We start from the raw sequence: 13,680 nt of genomic DNA on the forward strand, positions 1-13,680 counted from the left end.
GTTGGAATTAAACAGAAATAAGATAATGGCCATTAAATTAAAGATTTGTGAAGGAGGGAGCTTTTATTTGTTCTACTGACATACCCCAAATTTCTGTAATTGTGTCTTGATACATAGTAGACAGTTTGTATATTCATTGAACAACTGACTATGTTCACTATAGGAAAAGTGTCAAATTTGAAAAAGCAATAAATATTTTTGGTTAGCTAGGAGGTAACAGAGTTGTTCTTTATTCCCATGCCCCTTGCCATTTTATTATCCAGTAATCCTTAAATTGGTGTATTTTGGTATAGGTAAGTTAGTAGAGATAAATTTTAGACCAGACCTTGGTGATTTGAATCCCTGGAGAAAGAGATTGTTTAATTTTGACTGTTGAAATATAAAATATACTGAATTTAGGTTTTATTTTTTATATCAACCAGAATGCACAAGAATTAAATACAGAAGATCAATTATTATTATTATTATTATTATTATTATTATTATTAGGTGCAAAAAGGTGGTTTTATTAAAGCATGAGGACAGGACCCGTGGGTAGAAAGAGCTGCCTAAAAAAATCAATACTGGTACCGGTTTCTCTTCTGGTTTGAATATCTGTTTTTTCCATCTCCTATAACATTGAGGTTCTATTGCATTACATTTTCACTTTTTCTTTTATGTATACTTCCAGTGAAAAATTCCCAATTTTGATTATGATCGCCAGAATTAAGGGCAAGAAATGTAAAGATTAGATAGAAAGCAAGAGAGCCTTTTCTGAGGTTGGAGCACATGATGTGAGTTTGGGTTTGAGGAAAAGTGCACCGTATTTATTCTCTTTTAAAGAACATTGGATTAAAAAAAAAACATTGGAAATACAGTTTATCTAAATAAGAATGAAAGAGTTGAAAGGAAAATTGGAATTTGTGAAGACAAAGTTAAAAGTACAAAGGCTGTACTGGGAATTCTGTTGGGATTCAGCAAGATCAGGGGCTTGTTCAGCAGTAATGGTTAAAGTCCTCCTTTGTTGTTGTTTTTAAAGATTTTATTTTATTTGCGGGAGAGAGAGAGCATAAGTGGGTGGAGGGGCAGAAGGAGAGGGAGAAACAGATTCCCTGCTGAGCAGGGAGCCCAAAACGGGGCTCGATCCCAGGACCCTGGGATCATCACCTGAGCTGAAGGCAGATGCTTAATTGACTGAGCACCAGGCACCTCTGAAATCTTCCTTTGAAGTTTGATAACATAGGTTTATGATTTGGTAGGTCTGTAATTGTTCTTTTTCTCCAAGGTCAGTAAGTAAGATGTGGTCACCAGACCCAAAGTGTGCATTAGTACTCATTTGTTCATTCACTTAAATACTGAGCACCTACTGTGTACTGATGATACAACAGTGAACAAAACCATTAAAACAGTAAACCATGTCTAATAGAAGAGACATGATAAACAAGATGAAATAATGAAATTGTAAAAACTTACAGGAAGTGGGGGTATGAGCCATTCAGTTATTAGGGGGATGAACATCATAGCTGGAGGGAAAATCAAATATAAAATTGAAAAATAGGAATATGCCAAGTATGTTTGAAAATATGTCAAGTACGTGAGAAGGCAGAGAGTAGGAGTTAAGTCAGTAATAGGGGGAGAATATTATTGGACTAAGAGTTTGGTTTTTATTCTTTGTGTGATAGGGAGCCGTTGAAGAAGTTTGAGTAGCCATGGTCTGATGTGATTTTTTTTTCGTAATTTTTATTGAGGTATAGTAAATATAAACTGCACCCTTTTAAAGTATGCAGTTTTATGAGTTTTGACAATTGATCTATGAAACCACCACTGCTGCCACAGATAAGATATAGAACATTCCCATCACTCAAAAGTTTTCTAGGTAATTTTGTAGTTTACCTCTGCTCTCCATCCCCTGCTCTGGAGAACTCACTGATCTCTTTCCTCTCCTGTGGATTTTAATGTGCTCACTTGGGTTTCTGTGTTGAAAACAGAATGTAGATCAGGATGGGGAAAAGAGGATCAGTCTTTCTGGTATCTGAGGCGAGGAAAGGCTAGAATGGTTACAGTAGAGATGCTAAGAATTGTTAGATTCTGGATATCTTTTGAAAGTATTACTGACCAGAATTACGGATGGATCATATGTCGGGTTTGATAGTGAAAGTAAAAGATGACTCCGGTGTTTTTGGCCTGGGCAACTGGGCAAAAGAATGGAGTTGCCATTTAATAGAGGATTTGAGGAGAGCAGATTGGGGGAAAGGAGAATATCAAGAGCTTAATTTTTGACACATTCAGTAGAGAATCTGTTGTCTCTTTCACTTAGCCAGTTGGATGTAAGAGTTTGAGCCTGGAGGAGAGGTGTGGCTACAGATACAAATATGGACATTTTCAGCATGTAAATGGTGTTTAAAGGAATCAGACTGGATACAATCACCTAGAAACCAAGTATAAATAGAGAAGAAGTGTAAGGAGTGAGGTTTGGGGCTTATCACTGACTTTACAGGGCAATAGATCTGATGAAATAATGGTTTAGTAATGAGCAAGTATCTCGACATGTTAAGTAATAATGGTGATGATGGTGAATAAGGTTGTGTTTTAAAAAATGAAGCACCAACGTTCACATGCTTTCTCATTAAGGTAGCTTCTTGTGATGAAATCCTTAGGTTCACCATGGGAGGAATAGATAATGTTCAAAAAAATGAAGGAACTAAAAACAGTGGTGATATTAGGAGTCTGGAAAAAAAAATTTTTTAAATTCACTGCGTCAAAATTGTGAACGTGAAAATACATTTTTTCGCTGTAGAAAATATCTGAGAGGTTTATGTTTGCCATACAATAAGAAACTAGCAAATAGGAGTGATTTGCATCCCCAAGTCACATCAGGAGGCATGAATGCCTTGAACTGGGGAAGAGCCACAAGGTAGAGTATAATCTGAGGAGTGCTTTTTCCTGAGGAAAGTGGAAGGAAGAGACATCAGTGCAGGAAAACGTACTTCACTGGACTCAACAGATAAGAAAGGGGTTCAGTGGACCTCCCTAGTTCCATGACTAGGAAGGTTTTGATGGAGGTGGAATGTGTTAAAATCACTTCTTTCAGTAGGCAGACTATCCCAATACTAACTGCAAATTTAAGTTTCTTAGAAGTCAGATAAGCAATTATAGGAAATAACCAACCATACTGATAATGCAACAGTTTGCAGAAAAGTATGTATGAGGTACATACTGTGCAGTTGGCCTAATTTGTCTTACTTGTTTAATTGAAACATTTTCTTTCGAGCCTTCTCCAGAAGAGGTCAGCAGAATCCTAGTTACCAGTCAGTTGGCTTGCTGTGCTTGGTTGGTTTGCATTGTTTTCATGTCTTATTTTTTTGTAGAGGTATTTTATTTCAGCATTTTCAGATCCATCTTTGGGCTCTTAAATTAATCTCATTGCCAAATCTAGAATTAGAGTAGTTAACTGTTGGTTTTTAAAAAATGGGAATAGAAGGTATTTTATTTTCGTATAAAGTGCTGTTTTTACTTACTTCTAGTATATTTTGAGGTGGCTGTTTGCAGCTTAAACTTGGTAAAAATAATGGAAATTTAGACTACGAGAACACTAAAGTGCTAATTTTGTTAATAAGGAAGTTGTAAGAGTTATAAAATACAGTTTTGGTCAATTATTTAAGCATTTCCTTAATTTTCAGAATCTGGTAATGAATGACAAGTACGTTGCCTTTTTTACATTTTGTATTATGTAGGTCTTTTTATTCAGGTTGATCCACCATTTAACTTTGATTCCTTATAACTGAACCTAAACACTGACTGGCTAAAGTTTCATTTAAAATAACACAGACCAACCAGCAAATAGAAAAACAACAAATATCTTAGTCATAAATTAAAGACTTTTCCCATTTCAGCTGTTATTTTTTCTTTACTCTTTTATTTGTTCTTTAAAAATATTCCAACCAATACAGATTTTTGGTTGGCAGTCTAGCTACTTTTCAGACGTTAATAGATACTAAAATAAATAGAATTTTCATTCCCTTAATAAAATTAATATGGTGCTAGTATTTGTCAGTGCAAAACTTCTTCAACTCCTTTTTCCTCTGTCTTTTGTGAAAATACATTATCAAAGGCGAAGCTTCTCCAAGGTCAGAACAAAATATTGTGGTAATATGTGGTCCAGGATATGAAGACTTAAAAATTCTTGATTAGGATCAAAAGTGCTTTTTATTGATATATTAAAATAATGTTCTATAAATCATTTTCATGATCTCTTTTGTATCACTACTAGGTAATAGCTAAGAGAAAAGAGGATTCTGGAAAGATAAAACTTTTGCTTCATTGGATGCCTGAAGACATGTAAGTGTTTGGAATACTATTATGAATAGACTGTCTTATTTTTATTAATATTTTGTACTAAAAAATTACTTGTTATTGGGTTTGAATATTATAAAAGAATTACAGAAATTAAACTGCAAAACATTTTGACTTTTCAGGATTAAAAAATAATCTGTGAAAGCTCTTACAGTACCTGGGTCATGTTATGAGCTTTAAAACTAGCTTTTTTACTGTTTTTAATAAAAGTTGTTGTAGCAGTTCTTAATCATTTTTAGGGTGTGATTACTTTTAGGATTTTTCAGTGACCCTTTGATGGTATGCAAGCAGCCTTAGTTGTGCCTTTGTTTGAATCATTTATTTAAAAAATTTCTAAATACTTTCTAGCACACACTGATATTTTATAGAAAAATCAGGTGACTGGTTTTCTAGCAGTGTTAGGTTTTTCTGGCCCACATGCTCCTTAATTAGACATTTCCTTCCTTCCTTCCTTCCTTCCTTCCTTCCTTCCTTCCTTCCTTCCTTCCTTCTCTTTCTCTCTCTCTCTCTTTCTTTCTTTAAAGATTTTATTTATTTATTTGACAGAGAGCTCAAGCTGGGGGAGGGGCAGAAGGTGAGGGAGAAGCAGGCTTTCCGCTGAGCCGAGAGCCTGATGTGGGGCTCTATCCCACGGTCCTGGGATCATGACCTGAGCCAAAGGCAGATGGTTAATCAGCTGAGCCACTCAGGTGCCCCTTAATTAGACATTTTGTGTTTAATTTTCCTTTTATCTTTTCATTAATTTTTTTTTCTTGTTAGAAAAGGTAATGAAAGTGTATCATAGGATGGAATCTCATTGTGTATATTTGGTTTTTCAGAAATTAATAGTATGTGGTTAACATTTGTCTTTGTTATAAATTTTTTTTTTTTTAAGATTTTATTTATTTATTTGAGAGAGAGAAAGCATGAGCAGGGGAGGAAGGGGTAGAGGGAGAGAGGGAAGCAGACTCCCTGGGATCATGACTTGAGCTGAAGGCAGATGCTTAACCGACTGAGCCAGCCAGGCGCCCTGTTATTAAATATTTTTCTATAATATTGTTTCTCATTCCAAGGAGATGTTAATGAATGTGATGTGAATTAAGAGCTCTTATTCTTTTTTTCTTTTCTTTTCTTTTTTTTGTTTTTTTAAGGGAGAGAGGGGTTGGGAAGAAGGACAGAGGGAGAGAGAGAATCTTAAGCAAGCTACACCTTAGGTGTGGAGCCCAAAGTGGGGCTTGATCTCACAACCCTGAGATCATGATCTGAGCCAAAATCAAGAGTCAGATGCTTAACGTACTGAATCACCAGTGCCCCATGAATTAAGAGTTCTTAAATAGATTTGGGAGTTTACAATACATGCGCTAACATGTTAGTAAAGACATCTAGCTTTTTTTTTTAATCCTGTGACTATCAAACTGCCATTAACAAGTAGAACATATTTTCTACCACTTTCCTCCTTCCCCCCCCCCACGTTTTGTAGAAATGCTACTGTAAAATATTTTGAAATGGCTGTGTAAATCTGTAAAATTTATTTAATGAGCTCCTTTTTCTGAAACATTAAAGTTACCCATTTTTCTGTTAAGAGCTATTAAATTCAATACACAAACTGCAGAGTGTTACGGTTTTCGATATGTATTGTCATGTATTGTCTTCCTGAAAGTTTGTGCCAATTATAATCCGACCTACTACATTAGAGAGCTTACTTCTCTGGCTTACTATTAACACATTGATTATTATCACTCTTACATTTTGTATTTCTATGATTACAAATAAGATAATTTTTAAACTTTTTAATCTTTGGTGAATTGGTTTGTGTCCTTTGTCTCCCCTGTCCCTTTTTCCCCAATAAGTATTCACCTGTTTTCATACTGATTTGTAGGAGCTCTTTTATGTTAAGGTTATAAACATAGTTCCTTTAAGATATATTAAAATATATGTGTATTCTTAATATTTTGGAAATTGATCAGTCCAAATACCAAATTGCTTTTATTTTAATTTCCTGGTAGGATTAAATTTCTCTGAATTCAGGATTTGATCACATGTGCATTTTTTTTTAAATGGGGTTAATCTAGTGGGGTGTTTACTTATTTCTTCATTAAAAAACTTGGTGTCAACATAAAGAATATAGTGAGTATTATGATAACGTGATACAGTGACAGAGTAATGCCTGTAATTGTTGAATTACTATGTAGTACACCTGAAACTAACATAGTATTGGAAGTCAACTGTACTTCAGTAAAAAAAGAAGAAAAAGCTCATTGTCAAATTGTCATCAAGTCAAGCTCAAGTATGAATTTTACTCAGTGAATTAAAAGACAGTGTTTTATAATGCATGTTTCTAAGCTTGATTCGGTTTGTCACCAAAAATTCCTAACTCATTCCCAAATTCATTCCTGAAATTTCCCTGCCATTTTTTAGCTGAGACTCTGCATCCCATTGATGTTCCTTAGCTCCTGAAAAGCTTGTTAACCTAGGTGGCTCAGTTACACTACCAGAAGAGTCTGGGTAATGTGAAGTTATATGAAGAGTAAGTTTAAGATTAACGTTATTTCATTTATGACTTCTTTTTTACTTCATAGTCTGCCTGACGTGTGGGTGAATGAAAGTGAACGACATCAATTAAAAACTAAAGTAGTTCATTTATCAAAGCTACCCAAAGATACTGCCTTGCTTTTGGATCCAAACATATACAGGTAATTTAATTCTTGATTTGCTCTTCTGCTTCTAGAATTGTAATCTTAAATCTCCCTAAATTTTGGATATAAGGTTAGGACTTATTTTTAAGTACTGAATTTCAGTACCAAGCATAGTTCGCTTTCTGGAGCTTTGTATATGCAAATTCCATCACAAATGTTTATAAAGTTGTAGGATCCAGAAAGATAATGTTTTGGTAAAGTTATAATTCCAGATTTATTTTACATAGCTTAGATTGTAATATATATAGCATTTTGAAAATAAATGCCTTTTGTTTAAGTATGTAATTCTTTTTATAATATCATACTTTTGTGGGTCTGGGAATATATCCCATGTGCCCTAAAATTAAATTGGTGAATCAAATTGGTTGAATTTAAATTATACTCCACCCAAACTTTTTAGAAGAGCAGTTTAAATATTGTTGTGTTTGTTTTTAAGAGGTGGCTCAGTGTTCACATTGCTAATAATTTTCTGATCTGACCTTTGTTTTAGTGTGCTGTGCTTATGAAGGTATAGGGGGGGAAGGAGAAGAGACCAACATTTCTGACTATGTGCTGAGTCACTTTGCTAGGTGCTTTACATACACTTCATCCTCACAGCAGCCTGTGAAGTAGGTGTTACTATCTCTGTTTTACAGATTGGAAAACTGAGGCAAGAGTTTAAATAGCTTGCCCAGGGTTACACAGATAGTATATGACTGAACTCTTTTTACTGCCTCCGTCCAAATGACATATCCTAGGGTGATCAGAAAGTGGTGAAATTGCTTAAAAAGCACTCTTCGTGAGCAAACTTTCTCTGTTTTTAAAATCAATTTTAATTTGATATGTATTTTGCATAGGAATAGGAATAGAATAAGAATAAGATAGCATATAATAATTGATAATCCCAAATGTGAATTTTAGCTATCATAAAGAGACTGTGTCCTACACCAAATTCTGAAGCAGTTAAACACTTTGAAGGTTCTGTTCATTCTATGTCTCAACTTTTTGGAATGTTATTAGTATAATAGGATTTCTTGTAATTGAAGATATCTTCTGAGAATAAAATTCTAACATAATGGACCTTAACCATGGAGAAACACTGAGACTCTTTTGAGTTTTCCTTACTCCCCCGAAATTTATTTTAAACATCTTCTGATGAAGGTGCTAAGAATAAGTACCATAAAAACTTATTTTTTGTGGGATGAACTATGTTATCAAGAGATTAACTAGCGTAGTAAACAGTGAAATTACCTTAAAGGAGAAGATTGAGGGAAATCCACTACCAAAAATATGGGAAAGTCACAATTTACCTTTCCTTTATAAGAAAAATAATTGAATATTCTTTATTTACTGATTCTTAATGTAGGGTTTATTTCTGCTTACTCTTTGAAGGGAGTAATTAAAATTAGCATTCTAAAAGAATGATATTTTGGGAAAACTACCCTGCTATTAGAACTGGCTGTAAACATCCGTTAGACAGAGGGTTGACAAAGGGGCATGAATCTTAATTACAAGATTCAGACTGACTTCTGTGTTCTGCCCTTCATTCTACCCGCCCCCCCCCAAGGGTCTTCCTTTTTCACAGACCAGCTAATTTTTGTAATTCTTGTGTATAAGGAAGCAAATTAGACATTTTAGTGAATGTTTTTAGTGACTTAAAAAACATTGAGGTGCAGAACTGCTGTCCAAAAGAGTGTAGGAATTGCATTGCATGTTTTCAAAAGTGTTTGTCTACAGTTCTTGTTGATTTCATTTTCGGTTAATGAACATGTTCTTAAGATATATTAAATGCATCTATGGAGTTCATTTTCTTTAACTGTATTTCACCCCCCTCCTCCAATCCCTGCCCTGGTCTTAACATTTAGTTTTGAGTCTAAACTTTCATGCTTCTACTGTTCCGGAAATTAGAATTGAGTCTCTCCTAAAGCAGTACAGATTAATAGAACTGGCTACATTTGCTGTGGTGTAACGTGTGAGCAAGGGCTGGATTTTTATTTGGAAACCTTGTGAAATTAAGTAAAAAAGCAATTGTTCTAACTTGTTTTAGGAGAATTATTTTGTAGCTTATACACATCTCAAAGCATGACAAACCTTCCAAAAATATATTAACTTCAAAATGAAACTAAAAACATATTTATTTAAGATTTAAGCATCCGTTTTGAAGCTCTAGTTGGTTAAATTGCATGCATTAAGCATAAGAATCTCTTTTATGATCATATTAGGTTATATGAAAAGGGTTTATTAAAAAGCTGTATTAATGTAACTGAGTTTGCATCCATTAAAGTGTGAATGCTTTGGAAATAAATTTTAATGATCAATGATTATCACATTGCCTATACCTTATTTAATGCTTTTAAAAATGTCTCTTTTGAAATACTTAATGTGTTTTTGATTCAGTTGAATAAAAGAATACTCCTTTTTCTCTTTTTCTAGAACAATGCCGCAGAAGAGGTTGAAGAGGTAAAAAATAAATAAATACATAAAAAGCAAACAAGCGGGGACACCTGCAGTCTTAGTCACTGACAATGGGTTTAGTAAAAGTTGCACATTAGAGTCAACCCCTTTCCTTTTTTTTTTTCTTAAATCCAGTATTTAGAGTAATATTTATGCTTAGTGTAAACATTCTGTGAATGAAGTAGGCTCTTCTGTGGAATATATTAATATATTACTGTATATCCACATTTTCATGGAATGGTACTGTGGGAGACTGAGCAAACACTCTTCTGGCAACTTAGTGGAACAGCTTCTTAAAGGCTTTGCATGCTTGCTGCTTTAAGCTGCTTTTTTTTCCCCCTTTAGCGATTACAGTAGTTTATATTGGAAAGAAAACAATTACAACGTGTGCCCTTAAAAATACCAAAAGCACTGTAAGGATATTTGTCTTGACAGTGTCTATTGATTTGAAGTCATATTAGGAAATACTTAGACAATGAAAATTATCAAGAGATAATTTACCTTTCAATTATGATAAATAGATGTGATTGGTTGCCATTTGTGTTCTTTTGCAGAACTCTGATAAGAAAAGTGTTCAATTTGTATTTAAGCAAACAGTGAACGACATTTGCAATCAACTAAAAATTCGTCTATCGAATTAGGGCTGAAAATTTCTGTTAAAGAGTGTTGCAGTATGTCTGGTGGCTCCCTTTTCAGGACTAGGGTTCTCTCATGGAGTACAGTATGTTAATATTTACCTATATAACTAATCTGTTAACGGTTTTTGAAAAACCTCTATTTCAAATTATTTGAATAATCCTCATATTTTCATTTTAACCTATATAAGCCTCTAATTTTTTTTTTCTGAGGAAAACATTTGGTTTATGAGTTTTTTCTTAACATAAGAAAAATTGTGGTTTTTGTTTTTGTTTTTTAAGTATTTTCAAACTGAATCCTTTATGCACCAAAGTTGGTTTTGAAAAGGAAAATAAAATCACTTTCTTGCTTGGTAAGCAAGAAGCCATATGGATTTTTTTTAACTTACAGAAATGGAAATATGTGTAACTTGTTAGTATTGTATCAAACAAATGTTGCATAGAGATAATAGAACATTGCTTGTAAATAATTCAGCAGATTTGTAATATATTTTTATATTATGAAATGTACTGTAGATGTTTTTCTAGAGGCATGAAAGTTAAATGTATATATTATGGGTAGAAATAATATTGAAGGATATTGTAATTCACTAGTGCTGCCAGAGGAATTGTTAATAAAGCACCTTCTTTAACAATAAATGTCTTTGCAGACTTAAGGGACTATGTACTACTGTTAATATCTATAAGAACAAAACACATTGAACATCCTTCCAGAAAGTCTTTGAGGGAGGACCTATACCCATAATAGAATTATGGCACTCATTTCTGACAGTGACCGTGAAATCAATTATTTCCTTACTGTTGGAAGGACATATTGTAAAGTATATGTGGTTATATGCAGTCAAACTGCAGAAAATACTCCTGATTGAGGAGTTTTCACTTTACTACACTGATATAAAAACCAGCAGTTTTTACACTAAATTTTTTAAAGAAAAGAATAGACAAAAATATAGAATTAAGCCTTTGGTTCCAAAATGGGAAAGGTTCCATGATACATAAATCATTTCTCATTTACTTTTAAAAAATTTTAAAAATAGTAAAAATTATGGGAGACTTTATTCGTTAACAGTGGGGTAAAGAGCTATATACATGAAATGAGTCATATAAAATTAAATGAAGTGCAAATAAAAGCACTGCTACTATAAGACATTCTGGAATGGTTGTTTAATAAGGGTATTATCCATTTGATCTGTAGCAAATGTGATTTTATTTTTGAAAAGAAAAGAAAAGCAGTGTGTTTTACTTTTTTTTTTCTTTTGCTTAAGCACTTCATCAATTGCTTTATTCTGTATCTATGAAGTAATCTACAATCTCCTTTGTTCTTTTAAAATTTTGATTTGTTATAAAATTGCCAAATAGAAGTGTTTCAGATATATAGTTTGTACCTGTATTTTTTATTTTATTGCCTCATGTTCTTGTAAGTCATTCTTAATTGACCGATGATTGTAGACCTTGCCTGAGTATTTTTTCTAATAAAACAAAGCAAATCACATTTAGCTTCAGAATTGTAACAATTCAATTAAATTTTAAAACGACCTCTGAAATATACATCTCATATTTTCTTTAAGGGCACAGCAAATAAATTCGTTTTTTCATTGTTTGGAAATATTTAGATGTCAGAACCAAATTTCATGGTTATTGATTAGCTAGCCTCTGAGTACTCAGTCACTTGTGGTACTTTGCTGCTTATCTGACTTAGGTCTGGTACTGTATTAACACACCAAAAAGAATATGGAATTAAAATGAAATAGTTTTATAACTTGTATATATACATGTATATAGACATGCAATTGGGAAATAAGTGTGAAAATTTTAACCAAAAATAATTCATTTAGTGATGTTTACCATTTATATTTTTCCTCCTAACCCCCATATATGACATATTCGTAATATGGCGCCTGAAATTATCAGTCTCTTATTCAGAATCCATTGTATATGTCAGCAGCAGGCAAACTGCAGCCCACAGGCCTATCCGTTCATGTACGTGTGGTCTATGACTGCTTCTCCCTGTAGTGGCAGAGTTGAGTAGTGAGAACTTAAGGCCTGCAAACCTAAAATACTTAATCTCTGGTGTTTTAAGGAAAAAATTTGCCAGTTCCTGGTATAGCTGATAAATTTTTGAAAAATAAGCCTAGGCCACACACATTAATCTACATTTTAATCTGATAGTATTAAATTTGGTATTAAGCCAGTACAGTAAATTTCAGTGAAAGTCCTTTATACTTTTCAGTAAATATTGCTATATTAGGTACCTGCAACAAATGGTGTTTTTTAAAAAAAAGTTTACTTGAATTTCTTAGTAGTTACCAACATTTCACCATTTGTGTTTTTGTATCCTTAGGACTAAATGAGATTTTGTAAATCAGATTATGTTTAAACCATAAGACACATCTGCTCTATATAAAATAATTATGGAAGTAGAAAATATTGTAAAATTTAAAGTTGTTTATTTTTCTAATAAACTTTTTCCTATATAAATCTTCCCTAAAGTGGACACACATGACTTCTGAATTTCAGATGAAAGAAAATTAAGATGAAGAGTAATTAACTCTCAATGCGTATTTTAAGATTTGTTTTACTCTGAAAGCATTGATAATCATGTCAGTAAATCTTTGTAAAACTTTTTTCCCTCTCACACCTTAATAAAATGTTTTAAATATACAAGTACTCTTAAAAGGATAGAATTTGCCACAATTATTTGAAACATCTTTTATTGTTTGCTATTTGAATTCTTGTTTTAATAATATACGATTAACAGAAGTGTTAGATGCTCAGATAACATTTAGAATGGGAAGATACGGTTGAAGTCTGTAAAATAGTTGGGCTTTCTTTATACTTAATTTTTTTTTTTAAGTCTTAATACCTCTGAATAATTCTTTAAAAGGCAAACACAAATTCTTAGGTAGCTTCTCAGTATGAAAAACTGATATTTATCTGTAAAACAAGGCCTAGGTTTGCAGACCTACAAGGAGATGCTAATAAACATACAGTCTTTATTAGAAAGGCAGTTAAATCCTGTATGTCATTTGAATGTTTTGGAGTTTTGTTTTGTTAAGGCTTTATTTGTAAGTGATCTCTACACCGAACACGAGGCTTGAACTCACAATCCTGAGATCAAGGGTCTCATCATGCTTCACCAAACTAGCCAGGCAACCAGAATATTTTGGGGTTTTGGGGAGAAGTAATTTAGGTACATTTTGAAAATGAAAAATATTCTTTGAGAAAATGTAGAGACTATTTCTTAAAAGGATAAAATTTATTAGAAAACATATTTTTCTTTCTTAATTCTTAAAGAATCTGTGACCTGGTGGAGGATTTTATAATTCCAGCACTACAGCTTTATTATTACTAAGATTTATTTGAGGAGGGAGGGGCAGGGAGCAGGAGAGAGAGTTGAAACAGACTCTGTACTGAACGCAGAGCCAGACGCGGGGCTCAATCTCGCTACCCTGATCACAACCTGAGCCGAAACCGAGTCAGACGCTTAACCGACTGCGCCAACCAGGTGCCCCAACAGCTTTAATATAATTAAGGGTCTGCAGCGTTCTTTTTCCTTTTTAGGTTAGAGTATTTTGTCATTTCTAATGGTTATGAGCCTCAAGAGC

At 33.3% G+C, this 13,680-nt stretch overlaps 1 protein-coding gene across 1 annotated transcript in view; it reads left to right on the forward strand.

Moving 5' to 3' along the window:
* AEBP2 (AE binding protein 2) overlaps positions 1–12,558 on the forward strand; it is a 63,735-nt gene extending 51,177 nt beyond the window's left edge. Inside the window, exons 6-9 of the mRNA XM_008707091.2 lie at positions 4,250–4,317; positions 6,891–7,004; positions 9,420–9,446; positions 9,995–12,558. Coding sequence (XP_008705313.2) covers positions 4,250–4,317; positions 6,891–7,004; positions 9,420–9,446; positions 9,995–10,040 — 255 coding nt within the window. The 3' untranslated portion in view covers positions 10,041–12,558. The remainder of the gene's footprint in view (positions 1–4,249; positions 4,318–6,890; positions 7,005–9,419; positions 9,447–9,994) is intronic.
* The last annotated feature ends 1,122 nt before the right edge of the window (positions 12,559–13,680 follow it).

This window comes from Ursus maritimus, unplaced genomic scaffold (genome assembly GCF_017311325.1).
Source record: "Ursus maritimus isolate PB19 unplaced genomic scaffold, ASM1731132v1 scaffold_26, whole genome shotgun sequence".
NCBI classification, from domain to species: Eukaryota; Metazoa; Chordata; class Mammalia; order Carnivora; family Ursidae; genus Ursus; species Ursus maritimus.